We start from the raw sequence: 20022 nt of genomic DNA, 5'->3' as shown, positions 1-20022 counted from the left end.
ATATATAGTTAACATTTTTTAATGATTTGAACCATGCATCAACTGAATAAAAAAAAAAAAACAAATGACTCTCAGAAAGATACATACAAAGTCAATTTCATTGTAAAAAATTATGATCAGAATGACTGATTCTTCCTACTTCTAGGTTATTCTGAGTAATAAAGATGTTGACTTGTAACCCATCAGGTTTCGAAACAGTAATGTTATTTTCTCTTGTCAGATTTCTGATTATTACATGTTATGACAGAAATAAATCATATTAATGCAGTGCATCAGTCACAAGGACTTTTCTATGAAGTGTATGCTGTAGAGTTTGTTTAAGTGTGTCTCTGTGCTTTCTCATTAAGTAGTGTGTTTGCTTGTTGTCTGCATACTGTCGATTGTTTGTTTGTGTGTGCTGAGAGTTGGATGGCCCAAAGATAAGAGAGCTGAAATAACGCTTTCGTTCTTTGTTTCAGATGTGAATAGTAGGAAGCTACAGCACAAAGTGAATGACAAACTCTGGCTGGTCGAAAATTACATTCGCACTCAAGGAACTGGGCGTAACAGTGGTCCATCCCATATAGGCAATTTCCAATATATAAATTCTGCTAGATTTATCTCAGTTACAGAACCATTATACTTTCACGGTCATACCATCACCTCATCTCCGCCCACTGGTGGTCATTGAGTGTGTGACACCCCTGCACGGCACTGCAAGGCTAATGGCCAGGTTTCCGTGGTGGGGCAAATGTTCAAGGTGCTATGGCAGCTTAAATGTCAAGGTCCCATTGCCGTTAAAAAAAAACCCTATCATGGAAACTGGAAACTTGGATAATGCTAAAGTCACCATCATGAACCTCCCACAGCCAGCTAGCACTGACTGACGTCCCATTTACTCTGGTGGTACTTCACAGTCAGTGTAATTTCCTTCTCATTTCACAATGTAAACTGAACTCACCGGTGGAAAGCCTACTGGTTTGATATTACGTGTTATGCATATCTAATAGAGCATGAGCATCCGTGCCCATTTGCGTGTCCTCAAATAAGCTCCAAATACTCAGTGCTCATGGAAAGACCATCTCATATGTCCACATTTTTTAACGACAATTTGCATTTGCCTCTTCTCATCAATATGAAAGTTTTTTCACGTGGTTCAGTTGTCAGAGTTTTTGGCAGAATAAATTTGGAATTAAAGAAAATTTTAAATTAAGTATAATTGCGAATTCAAGTAAAACCATGTTACTTCAGTTCTCTCACTTTGGGCTTCTGAGTGTGATTTTAAATATTGAAACTAGTAAATGTACTCACAAACATGTAAATTAATATGAACCTGACTGACTTTCCTCTCCTTGAAAGCTACAGCAACTGAACCATCCCATTTGGAAAAAACGTATGATGTATTGTCAATACATTCTAACCTGTGCTACAAGCAACCATCAAAAAGACTGCTGTACATGCAATATCAATATATTTTAAACATGGCATATGTTTAAATATATTGGGGATGCAATTTTACATATGGAATATATTTTTAATATATTTGAATTCCACAACTTGGTGCATATAGTCTTTCCATTCAGTTTTATCCACAACCCACTTTTGACTGGTTCTTTGATTTTGGTGTTTTTGCGCATGTCAGAGAGGGAGTGAGAGATTGTCTATTTTCTAAAGTGACCATTTTGCTAGTTGTTTGTTCATTTCAATTTTGCCAACACTCAGTTGTATGTTCATTTTTACAGCTCCATGCGGCCAGAACATCACCACAGAGGAAGGAGTCGTCATGCCTCTCCCACCCTGCAAAACTGGAGCTTGGATTGTTCCCGCCATCATGGCCTGCTATTTGCTGGTGGCCAACATCCTTCTGGTTAATTTGCTGATTGCTGTATTTAAGTAAGTTGAATTCATATTTTTACTTTATGTGGTTTTCTAAACAACGTGCAAGCGAAAAACCTTTTAATGACGTATTACAAATACCAGCATTTTGATGTCAGGCAATCTTATTGCATTTCCTTCCAGTGCAGATTTGTTCGCATTATGCATCAGGTAGTCAGGAAGAAACTGTGGTCTGTGGTTAATGAGTGCACCTTCTGAAACTGAGCTAACTCAAACAATGTTGTATGCTGCTAATGTTGTATTTTATTCTCACAGTAACACATTCTTTGAAGTGAAGTCCATCTCCAACCAGGTGTGGAAGTTCCAGAGATACCAGCTGATCATGACCTTCCATGAACGCCCTGTCCTTCCTCCTCCTCTCATCATTTTCAGCCACATAACTATGGTCCTCAAACACCTTTGCTGTCGCTGGAGGAAACATGATGAGGATGAACGGGATTATGGGCTGAGTGAGTGATAAAATGCTGTTGCAATATACTGAAAGCCTCAAAATGACAGAAGGAGTAATTTTGTTTTCTCAGATCATACAGCTAATGAGAGTGAAACCAACACATGTCGACTTAAAGATTCTCTTTGATACCATCTTTTGCCAGACATGATCATTTTGTAATAGTGAGATATTGCTGTTCGAAATCATTAACTTTTTGCCTCTTACTGCCATGCAAACGTTACATACAGTATGTTGCAGAGCATGCGTACTGCACTAATAAGGTATGAAAACGGTTTAAAATAAAAAGAACATTTTGATTAAACAGACAAAAACAACTCGACTTCACTGGTATGTTACAAAAAAGTGACCGACAAAAAACTCTCCTCCCACAGAGCTCTTCATTACTGAAGATGAACTGAAGAAGGTACATGACTTTGAAGAGCAGTGCATGGAGGAGTACTTCAGGGAGAAAGATGACCGCTTCAATTCTTCCAATGATGAGAGGATTCGTGTGACATCTGAAAGGTTAAAACAATTCAGACCACACAATGTAGTTAACATTGTTTTTCATACCAGATGTCTGTGAGCATTGTATGGCAAGGACCCCAAAATATGATCACACACTTGCAAAGGATCCCCTTCCTAAATTATAAAGGCAGATATCCATTGATATCCATTATGTAAAAAAGATATTGTATTAAATACATTAAATACATCTAATAAATATTTAAACGTAACATTAATTTCGGGAACTGAAAAGTTTTTCTCTAAAAGTTTCTGCAAACCCTGTAGCGCCCCCTTGTGTCCCCAAGGGGTCTGTTTTCATTTAAATATACTGTACACACATACAAATATACAAGTTGAATTATGATCATTACTATCAATAAACACTGCTCTTCAGGATTTAGTGGATCATACTGTAAACACTATTATGTAAAGTGTAAGCAACACAACATTAATACTTGTAAGTTAGCAGAAGGAATACTAATTGTCTAATCTCTGATCACTCAGGGTGGAGAACATGGCGATGCGTCTGGAAGAAGTCAACGAGAGGGAACATTTCATGAAAGCGTCCCTGCAGACTGTGGATATCCGGCTCGCGCAGATGGAGGAGATGATCGGCCGCATCGCTGTGGCACTGGAGCGAGTTGCTGGTATGGATCGGGGTGAAGTCAACAAAGCTCGATCCAGGACATCATCTGACTGCACAGATACAAATTACATCCTGCGCCAGAGCAGTTTCAACAGCCAAGAAGGCAATTCCTACCGGCTGCAAGAGTCTCTGGAGCAGGGTGGCGAGGAATCCATTTCCCCTACATCTCCGACCGCCCTGGCCCCACGTGTCCGCAGTCACTCCTTCTACGTAAGCCACACCTCCAAAGACAGGAGCGGGGGAGATCGAGGTGAAGGCTTTTTTAAAGACAAGCTGTTCAGCCTCCATCGAGCCAACAGCTCACAGTCTGTGTCCTCAGGAGCAGGTCCCAAAGAGTCCAAGCCCACACCTTTGAATACTTTATCAGTGCAGCAGCAGCTTCGTCCATCTTCCTGCATAGACATCTACGTTTCTGCCTCAGAGGACGTCCCACCCACAGAGAGCTTCTTGGAGCCTGTCCGGACAGTTCCAACACTCGCTCGAGATTCATCTCTCCATTCTGAGATCATGGAGGTGGTGCTCTCGGGGGGGCGGGACTGCAGCGGAAGGGCAGGGGGCAGCGAAAGACAGTCGGATGGTACGGTCCTGTTTGAGGACAGCGCCGCTGCTGACCTTTCGCTCTGCTCTGCCCACCTGCTGCCGGATACCTTGCCCCCCTGGGACCTGGATCCCTCGCCGCCACCATCAGCTGGTGTTCTCGAGCGTTCCAAGAGCAGCCGCTTCCTGTCTGCAGCAGGGCCTCTGTTTCTGGACGAGTCGCCATTGGTCAAGTCGCACAGTCTGATGTTCACGTCACGTGGCTACTACGGCGGCATGGGCGTGCAGGTGAAGGCGGCCGAATATACCAGCATAACAGATTGCATTGACACCCGTTGTGTCTCTACCCCTTACCCTGTCCCAGAGAGGTCTGACTCCCCTGGAGGCTCTTTCACGTTCGATAAGCCACAAGACCTGGGCGTCTCGCACCCCGAGAGAGACGCCGAGCTCAGTCACGCAGAATCCGATCCAGAGGAACACGCAGAGGGCTCAGCAGACACAGGTAAGGGCTGTCAAAGCAGCAGTGGGGGAATAGGCGCAGACATGGGCTTGGGCCTCGCTCTGGGCCCTTTTTGTTCACCGATATCTAGACTAGAGCGAGCAAACAGCTGCTCCTCTTCGGAGGAGTCCCATTCCAACATCTACTCCCGAAAGAGCTTCTCCATTAGTGAGAGGATGGACAAGGGCCGCGGAAGCTCAAGGAATCCTTTCCAGAAGGCCAGAGCCGGGGCAAGGCTGGAGGGTAAGACAGACTCTCTGTCCATGAGGAAACTGGCCAAACCCTCGGCATTCCGAAGTTTTGACAGCAGACACAATTACACGTGATGATGGCATACCAGTAGTGATGCCACTGTAGATCTAGTTCCTGTAGGATGGCTCTACCTCGTTTAAAATCCAAGGGCCAGTCCGTTAATTAGTACTGTCTGAGTGAGTAATTAGCCGTACACTGGAATGTTTTATCATGGGTATCAACTTTTCTGTTATAACACTGCAGTACAAAGTGTTCTTTAGAATTCATAGACTCAGAAGATTGACCACTGCCCTTAGGTCAACATCATTTCCAAGTTGAGGCAAAAACCTTGAGATTAAGGGCCTGTTAACACTGAGATGAATGTTCGGTATGAAAAAAAAATGTCATTTGAGTGAATAGTTGTTAATGCAGAATTAAATTTTTATCTTTTTCAAAGCACTGCAAAAAAACAACAAAAACACTGGCCAACCAATAAGCTTTTTGGTTACATAAACTTCAGGGGTGGTCACAATACACTTTTCATTCCACTGACTTCCATTCATACTCAAGCGAATGAACACTCAAACAACATTTGCTGCCTTCAAAAGTTTAAAATTGGTCAACTTTGATATGCGACCAAAAGAAGATCACAACCTAACAGCATGACCTCGCAGCTGAATTAAAAGAACGTACTTTTTTGAAGCTTTGAATTTAGATTTTTTTAAAAACACTTCAGCATGTGACATATCGCAACACTTGTAATGTCTGAAGAAATTTTGTATGCTCGTAATTTTGTGACCTCTGCTTTAGTCGCACTTGGAAATAGACTATTTTACAGATCCTTTCGCTGGTATTTAATGTTGATTTGAAACCAACTCTTGCACCACAGCAATTTAAAAAGAAAATTGAATGGCTGTTTGAAAACATTGACTGTGTGACAGGTGAGCTTCATAAATGTTTATTAAAAAAGCATGTACCAGGGTAACATTTCTCCTTGTGTATAAGCGCCACCTACTGTCAGGGAGTGATTTTGTATTTTTATTCAGCCTACCTGCCTTTTTTTTCGCTTAGGTCTGAACAGACAAATTGCACTTGCAGCTGATTTTTTGTGCTGAACATTTGTGTTGGTGTGAACAGGCCTTAACACAACCTTGCAATGCAACTAACTGTTTTAGCTTAGATGAGTCACCCTCGACACAACATGAATCATGCTCTGTTCAAAGACTGTCTATCTCCTACAGGCCAGATAGGGTGATGGTTTCATTCCAAAACAATTAAACGTAAATAAAAACAGGACTTTGACAGTTACAAAAAATGTGATGCTCAAGTTTGTTGTGTACACAAAGATTTGTTCTGTCAACCCACACACAGATTAGTTAAATATACACACGGTAATTCCCTAAAATGATTGAATGCAGAGTATAATTGGTTTCGTGATGACAAGATTAACCTTTTAGAGCCGTGAAATACTTCGCGACCCACGTGGCTGTATACATATGCATTCAAAAAGCTTCATACAGCGGAGAGTAACGTTAAATTGGGTGTCTGAACACTGCATAAGTTCGTGCACAATTTTCATGCTCACTATTAAGCAGATAACAAAGCTCACAGCATTAAATGATCATGTTTTGTCTTTGTAGTCTGTATTGTTCAAAATATATCACAGCAGGATACCCATTTGAGTATATTTCAATAAAAGTAACCAGCCGAACCCTATACTAACAGCACGTTTGGTAAGGAATGCTAGTTTACTGCTAACTGCACTGTATACTACATACTATTTATTAATAGTATGTGAAAGTATATGATGATAAATGTTTTAAACAGTAGTGTGCTGCATTGTTGTCACAAAACATTTTTATTTGGAAATACCGGTTTAACTCAATTTTACGTCCGAATGTTAAAACTCCAAATGAACAGTCAAGCACATTGACTTGTCGGCTACGGTATTATGCAGTGTGTTCAGGTTGTATCCCGCAGGTAGCAGGTCATTTAAGTATTCCCTTTCATCCAAAATAAAAAAAAAAAAAAAAGTTCTGCAGTGGTAAAATATAGAGTAGTGCGATAGTGTGCCGTTCCAAACACTTTTCAGACTGTTGCAAATGCATAGAGAACCTCTCACAAACGGATTTAATAGCAAAAAGCCTGGTTGTCTTGATATAAGTGTATGTTGTTTTACACAGAACAGGTAATATATGTTGACTTGCTATGCAAGACGCCACAGAGAGCCGGTCAGTAAGAAGTGTTATGCACTTTAAAGCAGGAGTTCATTATGCACACCAGTCTCATCACTAATCAACCTGATAGTTGATTAACAGCGTTTCATTTCAAAAGAGATTAAAAGCACATCAGTGCGATTGAGACAGGGACCCATTCAATGTTAAAAATGTCTATGTTAACGTTTTGGAAGGATATGATAAACACTAATACATGATATTCTTTCTATTTACAGCAAGTTATATGCCTTGACAATTTTCTTCCTCTTTTATTGTTAATCAAGATAAATAAATATATATATATATATATATATATATATAAATGTTTGGTTTATTTTATAATGATCAAATGATCATAGTGGGCATTCGGAAGGGTAAAGATATCTGACGTCTTTTTTTAAAAAATTGCATATAAATCAATCACTTTAATTGAAGTAGAACAATTACTACTCGACAATATACTGTTTTAAATTGCAGTTTAACTTAAATCAAAGGAAACCGCGCAGTTTAAAGCAATACACACGTGTGCTTTGTACCTCCGCCATAAATCTAGTGTGCTATTTAATGTAGTCACTTTTTAGCAACCAAATTACTCCAGCCATTCCCTTTCCACCACACGTATCACTCATAAGATGTATTTTATTTGCCTTACCGATGTGCAATACTGCTAAGAGTTTGAAAACGTTTTATTAGAGTCACAGTGTTCTGAGATGTAGAAACGTACACTTGGTGTTAGAGCTTGTATGCGAATCAAAAGCAAATACTAAAAGACATGATTTCATTTTTTGTGCATAGCGGTCATTTGAATCACTGTGGTTTTTAAATATCCAATCATCTTAATATCAATATCAGTACGACGTTCACTATCCTGATCAGATTTGCTTCATTTTGTGTGATTTCAAGCTTGATTTACTGTTTGGGCCTGCTCTCCTTCACAGGAGTCTTCACTAACACTTCTACAAGGTGATTATACTGCAATGAGCCTTAAAACTGAGGTGTAATGAACACGCGAACAATACATGGGCCCTTAAAACATGTCCATGCTGTATTATTTTGGATAGTGTCTTTTAACAAACCCTCTTGTTGGACTGGTTCCAGCAAAAGATGATGGAGAGGGCATTTAATTAAATGTAAGTTACTGAATGCAAGTTTATCTCACTCTTTGTTTTGCTCTCTTGTTAAAGAGGTTTTGTTTGGGATAGAAGAGCGAGCATATTTATGACACTCTGTTTTTCCACATGTAAATGTTCTGTATATGAGCTGTAAATCTTTCTGTGGATGTAAAAAAACCGAGTTTAATATAATGATAGGATTTTACGAGAACGTTTCTGTGTCTGATAGAAGACATTACACTATGACAACCTACCCAGTGTGCCAAAATGACATGATGACTTATAACTTTATGTACAGTATTTTCTTAATATTTTCCTATACTGTAGCATAAAAGGTTGTGAATTGTATACCACTTTAGTCAAGTTTTCCCCTCCACTTCTTTTTAAACTTATCGGTGAGCACTTGTCTGCTAACAAGTCCAAGCACATGTTTTCTGCAATAATGCTGTAGTTTGAACGGAAAGGTCTTAGATTATTTAGTGTCTTTAAAATGCATGTTGTTCTTCCAAAAGATAAGAGCTGAGAGATGAGAGAACGGGGAGCGGGATCCGAGGACTCTTGTCCTACAGTAGAAAGCTAAGTATTTGGATGCAAATACAAATGTGTATACTGTATTCCTCAATGTGAATAAGATGTTTGGCATGTATTAACAAATAAAAGAATATATATATATAATTCAAAACATAATTGTGGTTCTTGTTATTGTTATAATTCACTTTACATGCAGTTCTAGTGCAGTTATAAGGAGCGTGTCACGTTATTTCCAGAGAATGGCACCTGGTTTATTTCATTTGTGGTTGTTTAAAGCTATAAGCGTGCATATAAAGCTCCACATCTCTCTGTTGTATACTAGGCTTTCGTCGAGTTTAAAAAGCATTGCGTGTGGTCATGGACGATTTTCCTCATTTGCATTGCAAAAACATTAATAATATAAATGTGGCACTTAATCTTGTATATATGGTGGCGTTGGCGACCAATATTAAGGAAAGACGCATTTGGGATAAAATAGAAACATGCAGGATGATTCCAAGATTTTTATTCGTCTCGAGTATCACCCATCTACAGATCGCGCGCCTCGAGCATCTTCGCTAGAGCTTTTTTTTTTTACCAGCTTTGGTAGCGTCTGCGCTTCCCGAAATTCCAAAGAACAGATCCTTCCCGAGATCGGAAGCTGCGGGCGCGCTGTTCTGCCGAAACACAAGCGTGACTCTGCATTAGAGCGGAAGTGGTGCTTGCACTGTCCTTTCTGCATCGTAGGGAGGCGTTCAAGTTCACTTCTAGTTCACGGTACATTCTGTTCCACAAAAACAGACACGTGTGTGTGGGGCTGGTTAGAGCGCAATAACAACAACAACGTGACCCGTCTCGCACCGACAGCGTTGTTAGAAACGAGGTGATTTATTACACGAGTTAACGTGTTGTAGGTTGTTTACATGCGTCGTCTTTCAAACGGTACAACAAAACAACACCTGGATTGCATTATCAAAATCCCATTCCCATGACTGACAACACTTACCAAGAAAAGTAAATGGACCTATATCAAGAGCGTATCATCAAGTGTCGTTAATAATAATAGTTTAATTGTACGAAATGTGTAGGAACACATATATGAAATGCTGAACATTTATATGATTGCAGAGTAGGCTATTCTGCTTAAATGTGTGGTCTCGCGTTATCCTCTCTACTGTAGCAAAATGTACGCTTTTTTGGTGTCAACGGTATCATAATACGGTCGTGCCTATGGATAAACTCTCGAAATGGGGTCGGGAGTGTTGTTCCCATATTTTCCTAGAACTGTCTCCCAGCGTGAACCTCCGTGAGTCCGGAGATTACTCCGAAAAGAGTCGTGTTACGTTTGCTCTCATTGGCTAATTTCGCCTTCTCCAAATGCCCCCCGAGCGAGGGTCCGCCTCAGAACGTCTATAGCCCGTGCCTGGGCACAGCCTCTGCCTGCAACGCTTTATTGATAGAAAGGATTTGAAAAGTTTTGCTCTCGCGTGTTAGCGATCAGTTGCTCAATGCTTCAGTGGGACCGGCTTCCCTGAAAGCGGAGAGATAAAAGAATGCATTGCGGGTCGAAGGCAGATAGGGGTCCCTTTTCGAGGAAATGGATATTGCTGTTTCCATTTAAAGTGGTCGTGACCTTGTGAGGCAGAGTTCAATCATTTAAAGTTTAACACAGTTGTGTGTGTGTGCTCTGTGTCCTATGGTGTCACGGCAAAAAAAAAAAAAAAAAACTGTAAAAGAAAAAAAAATTAAAACACAAATGAATATCTTAGAGGTCTTAGAATAAATATCTTAAGAAGGTCACACCATAGGACACATACGTCACAAACACACACATACATAAATTATATATATATATATATATATATATATATATATATATATATATATATATATATATATATATATATATATATATATATAATATTATTTTCCCACTTTTCACATTTTGAAAAATCCTTTTAGAACCTCTGACATACGGTTTATTTACTGAATTCTATATTTTATGCTTATGTTAATATATTTTTTACTGCATGGTGTCTGGTAATAGAATGTTAAACTGGTACGATTTTTTTGTTTGTTTGTTTTTTCTTTTTTTTTTTTTTACATCCAGTGACTGTACATAAATCTGTAAATGCCTAATCTTATTAATGCAGCCGTCCACTACTTTTTTGGAAACGACTATATCAGCCAGTGCATTGGTGCTGGAGGCACACGCTACTACTCGTAGTTCCTGTTCTATTAACACGCCCCTCATCTGATACTCGCAAGACTATTGGATCCGCGACCCCTCAATCTCACGTTGCCTAGGTGATTCCTGGTACTGCATTCAAAGCGTCGCTTTCGGACCACCGTGTCCAATCAGCGACGGGCTTCGTGATGACACCTTGGGATTCCGCGAAGTAGTTTCTTTCAGATGAGAACAGCAAACAGCCGCACGGAGTTGACGCACTTGTGAGGATAGACGCGAATGACAGCACGCGAAGTTCCACGCTTTTCTTACGTGGCTGAAATAACACCGGGAACAGCACCTGGATGTTTATTCGATAACTTGTGCTTTCGGATCCAAGCGACGCGCGCTTTTATTCTCCTCTCGGAACATTAATCATCCCAGTCACATTGGGAAAGACACGTGTAGGCGTGAAGCCACGTTTTCCGGAGTCATCTGTATCCCGATGCGCATACGATGAGAATCCCGCTCCCTAAGTTTTAGCGCGTCTGAGTTACAGTAGCAGCTGATTTATCCGTTTCCAGGACGTTTTGGGTAGGCTATCTACAATGACGGACGTTGATACTGCAGCAAGGTCCTTGGGGCAGGTCTCGAACGGTGACCGCTTAGACAAACTAGCCGGCGAGGAGGGATCCGAACAAAGTCAAGAGAGCCGGACTCTGTTAATGGTCGCGATGATTCTGCTGGACTTAAATCAGTGTATCCCGAGCGGCATCAGCGGGAAATGCATGGTGAACGGTGATGCGGACAATCCACCCGGCGTTAAGGAAAACCGGGAGAAATGCAGGCAGAGCGCGAGCAGGGGGAAAAGGACACGGAACCGCGACAGACTGCACGCGTCCGCTGAGAAGAGACACTGCTGTCCCTATGCCGGCTGTGGGAAAATATACGGCAAATCGTCCCATCTTAAGGCGCACTTCAGAGTACACACCGGTAAGGGGAATTGCTCACGTGTACAGTAAATCAACTAATACCGGTGGTTCGACACAGACTGTTCTTGTATCTGGCACGCAGTCTGTTATTACTCCCCACGCCCGCGCGTTCGGGGGAACGGTTCGGTTTTGGGAACTGCCACTCATGTAACGGTGGGTGTAACCGCGGGCGGAGCGCTCATGGGTACACACGAGGGCGGAACGGTACACACTGTTACTAATCAAAGAGTGAGCAAACATGTTGCTTAGTCCACACTGATACGCGGGACACCGTGCGATCAAAAAATTGCGTAATCGTGTGGGAAAATGCTGAAAGTAGCCGGGCATCATTTCGAGCTTGCTCGTATCGAGAAATAAACTTTTCAACTGTTTATGCGTCGTGAGGATTAAATGTCCGTCGATTTCCATCCCGTTTCACAATTGGTCTAATTTAGGTGTATCATGGCCGCTGGTCCCTGACGATCCGCATACTTCAATGCGACACGCACTAAAATAACCGCATATAACCTGACAACGCAACGATGACGCGATGCACACACCTCTTCATTCCACAGTTGTAAACATTGGGCACGTGGTGCGGCACTGACGCCAAGCTCAGCCCCGCCCAGCGAGCGCGTTCACGTACGCATACAGGACTATTTTTCTCAGTCGGGGCAGAAATAACAGCAATCTTAAATTTCTCTCTCTTTTTTTTAGGTGAGCGTCCCTTTCAGTGTACGTGGCCAGGCTGCGCAAAGAAATTCTCACGGTCGGATGAGCTGACGCGACATTTCCGCACGCACACCGGGGAGAAGCGCTTCATGTGTCCGCTCTGCGACAAGTGCTTCATGCGTAGCGATCACCTCACCAAGCACGCCCGCAGACACGTCGGCTTCCACCCCAGCATGCTCCAGGGTCCCGCCGGCCGAAGACGACACTCTTCGACGTCCACGTCGTCCTCTGGCTCCAGCGATCACGTGTCTGCTGGTGTTTGAGCAACCACGTGACCCTCCCCCCCCACTGCACATTTTGGATGTCTCTTTCCTGAAGCTCAGATCTCGGAGCTTCTGTTATTGAGCTGATGATGTGAGGTAAAAGAGGCGTTACGTAATGGAGACATGCAAAATATGTTGTGATGGAGTTCTCCTAGACAAAGCCTGAAAATGGGACTTCTCAATGGAATGGACCGAATCATCAGATTTTGGCAGAAACAATGTTATGTACATTTAGTCTGAGGGTTATTGCAAATGCATAGAGGTATTTATATATCATCGCATATCACAAATATGAAATTGATTTCAATACAAAGGAGCCAGGGGATTTATCACCCACCCACTGTGACAAAGGGAAGAGAACATATTCTGAGTAAAACTTTATGCGTGCTGAAAGCAAGACACGTTTTCCTGTTGACTTTGAAGTGTCAAATTTGGCAGTGGTCCAGTTATTGGAAGTGGGTTTTAAAATAATCACTATAAATGTTTTTTGTGGGACAGCAGTTGACTTCAGGGTCGTAGATGGTATTTGTATGACATTAAAACAGTTGGGTACTTACGAGATTAACTTTGCATCGTGTGAGGTTTTACGCACACAAGCTTTTTTGTTTTTTGTTTTTAAGCGATCGTTATTTGCACATCCTAATCAGTTATGCAAAGGAAATGTAACTTATTTAATGCACAGCATCGAAAATACTCTTTATTCGGAACACTTTTATTGTTTCTTTTGATCTTCTAAATCTAGTGATGCAATGAGGCTTAGCAGAAGTTCACTCATTAATAGTTTACCACCGCCATCTATAGGTGTGTTATGGGAAAACAAACTGAAATCTGTGCCTTCCATATACTGACTGCACAGCTGAAAAGAAAGAACAAGCGTTTTATATTTCTCTCACTACCTATGGTTTTATTAGCAGTGCGTAGTATTTTTAATCGGTTACGGACTTGAGTAACGCAGCCTTTTATTAGTTTCGTTTTTTTTCCTTTTCATACAAGTCCCACTTGACTTCGGAAGTCTTTCCACTGTTCAGCTGTTTACTTGAAATACTTAACGTAATTAGAATTTAGATTTTGTTTGAATCTACCGTAACGATCAGCCATTGTGCTTTAAACGTCCCAAGCACAAACTGAATTTTACACGTGAATCAACAATCAATGCATCTATTGGATCTTTATTCAATAACAATTGTATAGATTTTTATATTTTATGTCACGATAACGGATCGACGGATGTTTGGCTTTTATTAGTATCTGTGCTAATTTATTGTTGAGATGTACGTTTAGTAGGTTTGCGAGCCTGAAATCAAGAAGCAGGTTATTTGAAACGTGCTGTCGATGTAAAAAATGCTCAACCTGTGCCTTGTTTAGAGCTTAAGACCTCTTAGACTGCAGAATGTAAATCGCAAGTTACTGAGAAGTACTTTGCTGTAATTTACGAAACTCTTCTCGGTTGCGTAGCGCAAATGCCAGTGTTGTGATGTGTCTTGCAGGACTTGAGCCACTACCGTTGTACATACACGTGCCGTGCTTTTCCATCAGTATCATTTATGCAACGTTCAGCTGCTTTCATTACCTGTAAATGTACATAAAGGATGAATTAAAACAAAGAAAACTGTAATTCATGTCTGCTTTTATTGATATCACTGAAACCAATAACATTGTTAATACATAAATGGACTTTCTCACATAATCAACATATTTATAACATAAAAACACAGCTTTTGTCCGACAAATGCTCACCTTTGATTACGCTTTGAATTGAATACATCAGGTCATTACACTATTTTAGTCATAGTTAAAACGGACTAAAAAGTGAACATGATCGGTTCGAATGAAAACAGTTTCTCGATCTAGACAATAAGTAGAGTGCAAAGATGGCTTTCGAAGCTGAATGGAAGGGAAAAACCTGTTTTCGAGGATTTCACGTGTAGATGAACAGTGCAGGTTCATCGTTGACAGCTTGAATTGTTTTTAATAATAACAATAATGAATATCAAGATGGGCCAGGGATTTGATCTGTTTAGCAACATTAACATTCTAGGTTTAGTTTCAAAGACCGGCAGAAAACAGCGCTTTTTAAACAACCCATGACTGATTTTTTTATGAAATTTGGCAATATATCCTGATTGGTGGTATGCATATAAAATGCTAAATGAACATTCTTTGGTGCCTTCAAGTCTTCCGGAATAAAACAACACTTATTTTAAGAAAGCTCACAGGCAGTTTAAACATCTAACGCGTTTTGGACATTCTGTCCAAGAAACAGAACGGCATTTTCAAAATGTCATAACAGTTATTAAATCATACCCGGTGATTTCTGACCTTTGAAAAAACTGCTTTGAGAGACAGAAAGGTCTTCATGTAATCATTCTATCATCTGCGGTCTGTTGTGCGAGGTTCCTGTGAAAATAACAAACATCTAGACCATGACCAATCAAATAAAAAAGGGTTGCTGTTTTTCCTTTCCGTTCATGACTGATTCGCCTCTCAAGTCCAGCGTAGCTTCAAACGTGATTCAATTAAATACACGTGTGTGTGTGTGTGTGTGTGAGATATCAAGAGTAAACAGAAAGTGTGATGCCCAGGTGCATGCCAGACAAGGCTACCGTTAGCGCTGCAGTACGAATGCACCAACATGCAAAATGTTCAACAGAAACGAATCCAAGTATAGCCTCAATAGCAGCCACGAACAACGAACATCCAACCAGATCCGTACGGAAATCAAATGTTACCATAACGACGACGTTAATGCAATGAGTGCGACATGAAAGCAGAGAATTCAGTGGATAAGCTATTTCAAACTCTCTGTAACATCAAGTTGCTTTGAATCCACAATTAAAGCCGTCTGAATGCTTTATTTGTTCTACGTTCACTTGTACAGTATAACACAATGCCAGCTAGGAGGTGAAAGTGAGCAGACTCCCCTAGCGTATTAGCAAACAGTGCATATCCTGCCATAGGAGGAAGCAACCAATAATAGTCATGTTAATAATCATATGTTAGAGTAAATGTGTCTATGTGTGTGTATTAGCACATGGAATGTGTTTCGTGTGTGTGTGTTTACATTTTCCTGTACACCATGTTCATCATAACGTTTACTGTACATTTCCCTCTGTAATATTGATTAGATGTCTTATCTGAGGTTATGAAAAGGAACGAGGAAAGGAGAAGAGAGGGAAGGAGCAGAGGGAGGGGAAGAAGGCGACAGATTTACTGGATTTGACAAGCAGTGGAGGAGGTGGCTTGGCAGCACATGCAGGTTGAGTTAACGGATTTGGGTGGTATGAGGTCCAGGTCTTCATCATCAGGGATCTCATCCAGCCTGTATCCATCTTTGAGTAGCTGGATGTTCAGATCCTGGTTTATCTGCTGCAGGAAGCAACGGACAGCATGTCAGGCCGGGCTGCATAACCGACACTAATTAAATCACACGAACGGATTCAATACTCCTGAGCTGGCTGCGGTTATTTAATAGATTAATAAGACAAGAGGGTCGGCTCAGTAGCTTAATTGGGACATTTATTGGTTTAATGAATCAATGATATGAACAACAACGTGAATATGATTAGCAACGACAAATGAGCAAATATGGTGACCTTTAAAGGAATAATTCACCCAAAATGTTCATTAGCTAAAGATTTACTCATCCTTAGGCCATTTAAAGAGATAGGTTTGTATCTTCGCTGGAAGAGATTTGGAGAAATTTAGCATTACATCCTCTGCAGCGAATGGGTGCCGTCGGGAATGAGTCCAAACAGCCAATAAAAAATGCAGTCCAACAATTAAAGTCTCGTGAAGTAAAAAGCTGCATGTCTGTAATAAACAAATTCATAATTCATACCACATAGTTTATGGCCATAAAACGTTATTGTTATAGTTGAAATTGTTTTGGACAATTATTACGGACAGATGACTTGCATTTCAGCTGGAAGCAATGGTTTGACATTAAAAACATCTCAATGAGTTCTTGATTGAAAAAAAAACGTGAAGCTTTTAACAAGTGCTTAATAGATTACTTGGGATCTTTTCACCAGCTGTTTGAACAAACATTCACCGAAGAGGACCCATTAGTCAGCAAGTGATGTAATGCTAAATTTCTCAGATGAAGAAAGAAACTCATTAACATCTTCGGTAGCCTGAGGGAGAGTGAATGTTTAGAAATGTTGGGTGAGCAAGGAAAACAAAAGACAGACATTTAAGACAAAAGGGAATTTGGAGAATACAAGATTGTGAGTGACATTTGAGAAGGAAGTCCACTGTCATGATGCTTGTGGTATGGGGCTTAGAACATTAACCAGAGTTCATAGGTACCTGTTCCCTTAGAGACCTCACCTCGGCTGACGAGTATCCTGACGAGGAATATCTAGACATGTCAAAGTCGTCATCGCTGCAAGGCAAGTGAAAACAGTGAGTTTGAAGCCTGCGGACAGTGGAGGCATGAATAAATCAGTAGAGGATGAGTGAAGAGCGTACCTGTCTGTGTCTAGAGCAACTAAAGGTTTCTCATCTGGACTCTGGTCTAAAGAGGAGTAACCTTTATTGGGAACCACTAGCCTGGATGGAGAGAAATAGAGAGTTTTTAATGAAAGTGAAATAAAACAGACCATGTACACAGTGAAGACCGCGTTCATTTAGTTTGTTTGTACCTTGTTCTGGCCATCACATTGTTTTTCTTGGGTTGCTGATTGACAGGGCTTCCAGCGTTGCCATTTTTCAGCGATCCTTTCCTGACCAGCTCTCTCTGTTTGTCTTTACAAAGCAAAAAAAACTATATCAGACATGCTTATATTTTAATCATGTCATATGAAACCACACACAACTGCAAAAATGAAATAAATCATGGCACTGGTGTTCAGTGGTACAAACAATCCCTCACAATAACTCACCTATCTTCATATGGAGAGGAGAAGGTTTATAGTTGAGAGTGGCAGGTTCACTCTCCCTGGTATCTGAGTCCGCTTCTGATGTGGTCGATGATGCTGGATCCTGGTGGAAAATGGGAAAAAAGAAAGAAGTGTCAAGGCAGTCTAGGTTTATCGATTAAGTCCACTTTTTTTTATGTCTGTTCTTGACAAGAGTCTTGCTTTGTCCGTTTTGATCAATGTGGATGAACAACGCTTTACTTTATTTCTACTGTTTGATTTCTTCCAGCTTTTTATGACACCCTGGGATTTATGAGAAACAAAACACAACATTTTCAGCAACAACGGAAATTGCAATTTGCCGGCTTCAAATAATGAACAGGCTAAGTACTTTGGCAAAAATCGTTTTAAAATTTCATGAAAGGATGAAAAAACAGGTGCAGTGCAACACATTTTGAAACAGTGAGCACATAATATATATACTGACATATAATATAACATATAATATAAAATAATATAGACCCAGAGTACCTTAAATAATTTTTTTACATATCAAAATTTTCTTAACCCAGCGTAGTCTATTGTTCACTTATGGGTTTAGCACCCCTCCAAAAACAAAAGAGTAAACATATAAAACCATCAATTTATTTCCATTTCAACCAATAGTGATATTTTGGGGCGTGGCTACTGTAGCAAGCTGAGCCACGGGGTGTTTGGTCGTATAAGACTGTGACCGATGAATTAATGTATAATCATATTCAGATTCAATTACCGAATGTGCATCCAAAGTTCAAACTATTCGAAGACTTGCTAAAACAAAAAAGTAAGACAGAGCAAGGGGTAAAACAGTAAACACAGGGGTGGCTTTTTTTTTTACAAAATGGAGGATTTTGATTGGATAATTTATAATAAAGACGCTGACATAGGCCTACCTCTCGACAGGTAACCAAAATTGAATATTTAACCTTTAAAGGTTAATTTCCATACATAATTTTTAATGCTGTGAATAGAAAAAGCATGACAAAATTGACTTTTAACATTTAGAATTTTACAATTTAGTAAAATTTACATATGCATGTTATTGGTCCTATGCAGTTAATATAAATAATAGGAATTTCCAATCTGAAAAACGATTGTTTACGTCTCTGTGATAAACAGTTTGGGTATGGTGTTGGGTCTCCACTTGCAGACCTGTGTAAAATCTGTGTCCCCAAGCGATAACAGACGAGAACCACTGATCTATAGCTAACCAGAGGTACACTGACAGCTGCTGTACAGGTCATGGGTTAAATCCAGATGTCTCTTCGAGCAGAGCTGGTTATTTTCCTGAGAATTATTGATGAATTTGTCATGGGTGGGAGGGGTACGGACATTATTCAGGTACCTTAGCACGTATTCTGCATGATGAAGCAAACCACGGCGGTAAAGGCCTCTGCGAGATTGATGAAACATCACGAAATATGAACAGTATTTCAAACGGACGTTACAGACAGCGTTGCGACGGCAGCGCGAATAAATATAAGAGCAAGTTGAGCTCAAGTTATGAAATAAAATGAAGCAGATGTTGTTTTCGATGCAGGGAGACACGCACAGCCTCAGTGCGCAGCATCATAGTAGCATCCTTACATTAGCTAGCAAAAAAATACACATCAGACATACACGCGCCATCATCGATCTCTCACGTTATAAGATATTTGCCATTTTTATAAATATAACAGTCTGTGAGGACACAACACGAGACTAATGAAATATATTTCATGTGTCGTTGGTTCATACCGAGCTGCCGTTCGCTCGTCAAAACGTTATTAAAACCGCACACTGGCAGCGTTTGTGATTTAATCGGCTGTTAAAGAGTCAGTTTGGTTTAACTTACAAAAGGTTGCATCTCTGCCTCGGTCGGCACTTGAAATCTGTCAATTTCTTCCATCATCTTGGCGGCGGGGCGTCTGAGCCTTTTTTTGTGAGCGTTTGTGGCGGATTTCTGCGGATATACCGCAACTAATTGGTTAAAAAAAATGAAATTTCACAACCGCGTCGTCGGATATTTGTCAGCCCCAAGAATGTTCCCGACTCTCCTTCATCCCAGCGATCGCTCGTTAGCCAGCAGTGACCGAGTGGCGACTTAACCACCCACTTCCGGGAGAAACGAGTCTGGAGACGCGAGCAGCACCGCGGATTCCGCCCCACTCAACGCCATCGAGAGATGTCTGCTCCACCCAAGACTAGCATCAGACACAGACGTCGTGCAGGGTTATCTCAGTGTGCGTAAAACCTCGAGATGGCAAGATATTGTGTGGGATGTTGCTGTTTCGCGGGCCGTTTCGAGCCCGTGATCAGGGATGGCGGTTAGGGATTAGAATGTAGTGAATGCAAACAGAGATGTTTTTATTAACGGGATTTGAGGAGCTGAGATTTACAGCGTTGAAAGAGGGGGAAGTGCTTTTTGTACCTGTGCAACACCAAACAC

The 20022-nt window shown here is 40.8% G+C and overlaps 3 protein-coding genes across 11 annotated transcripts in view; 2 read left to right on the top strand and 1 right to left on the bottom strand.

The window, feature by feature from the left end:
• Positions 1-8735, top strand: part of trpm3 (transient receptor potential cation channel, subfamily M, member 3) — a 106529-nt gene extending 97794 nt beyond the window's left edge. For 5 of the 8 annotated variants that reach the window (XM_043239649.1, XM_043239645.1, XM_043239644.1 and 2 more), the window contains exons 22-26: positions 459-566; positions 1722-1872; positions 2131-2324; positions 2698-2830; positions 3317-8735. In XM_043239649.1, the coding sequence (XP_043095584.1) occupies positions 459-566; positions 1722-1872; positions 2131-2324; positions 2698-2830; positions 3317-4820 (2090 nt within the window). In that variant the 3' untranslated portion in view covers positions 4821-8735. The remainder of the gene's footprint in view (positions 1-458; positions 567-1721; positions 1873-2130; positions 2325-2697; positions 2831-3316) is intronic. The other 3 variants (XM_043239650.1, XM_043239648.1, XM_043239651.1) reach the window with 1 other exon arrangement.
• Positions 8736-10866: 2131 nt separating this feature from the next.
• klf9 (Kruppel-like factor 9) lies at positions 10867-14311 on the top strand. The gene is made up of 2 exons (XM_043238926.1): positions 10867-11723; positions 12419-14311. Exons 1-2 carry the CDS (start codon positions 11339-11341, stop codon positions 12694-12696), a joined length of 663 nt encoding a protein of 220 aa, XP_043094861.1. The 5' UTR covers positions 10867-11338; the 3' UTR covers positions 12697-14311.
• On the bottom strand, positions 14307-19913 carry fam219ab (family with sequence similarity 219 member Ab). 2 transcript variants are annotated; one of them, XM_043238927.1, is made up of 6 exons: positions 19429-19913; positions 17580-17679; positions 17340-17442; positions 17167-17247; positions 17005-17080; positions 14307-16062 (listed from the first exon to the last, which is right to left on the bottom strand). In XM_043238927.1, the coding sequence occupies exons 1-6, from the start codon at positions 19483-19485 to the stop codon at positions 15904-15906; spliced, it is 576 nt and encodes a 191-aa protein (XP_043094862.1). In that variant the 5' UTR covers positions 19486-19913; the 3' UTR covers positions 14307-15903. The 2 variants fall into 2 exon arrangements, with proteins under 2 accessions (XP_043094862.1, XP_043094863.1); XM_043238928.1 differs by having other exon boundaries at positions 17026-17080; positions 19429-19906.
• Between the last annotated feature and the right edge of the window lie 109 nt (positions 19914-20022).

The sequence above is a fragment of the Puntigrus tetrazona genome, chromosome 5, assembly GCF_018831695.1.
Source record: "Puntigrus tetrazona isolate hp1 chromosome 5, ASM1883169v1, whole genome shotgun sequence".
In the NCBI taxonomy this organism is placed as follows: Eukaryota; Metazoa; Chordata; class Actinopteri; order Cypriniformes; family Cyprinidae; genus Puntigrus; species Puntigrus tetrazona.
The sequence above is the reverse complement of the archived record's forward strand: the minus strand, read 5'-3'. Positions and strand labels throughout refer to the sequence as shown.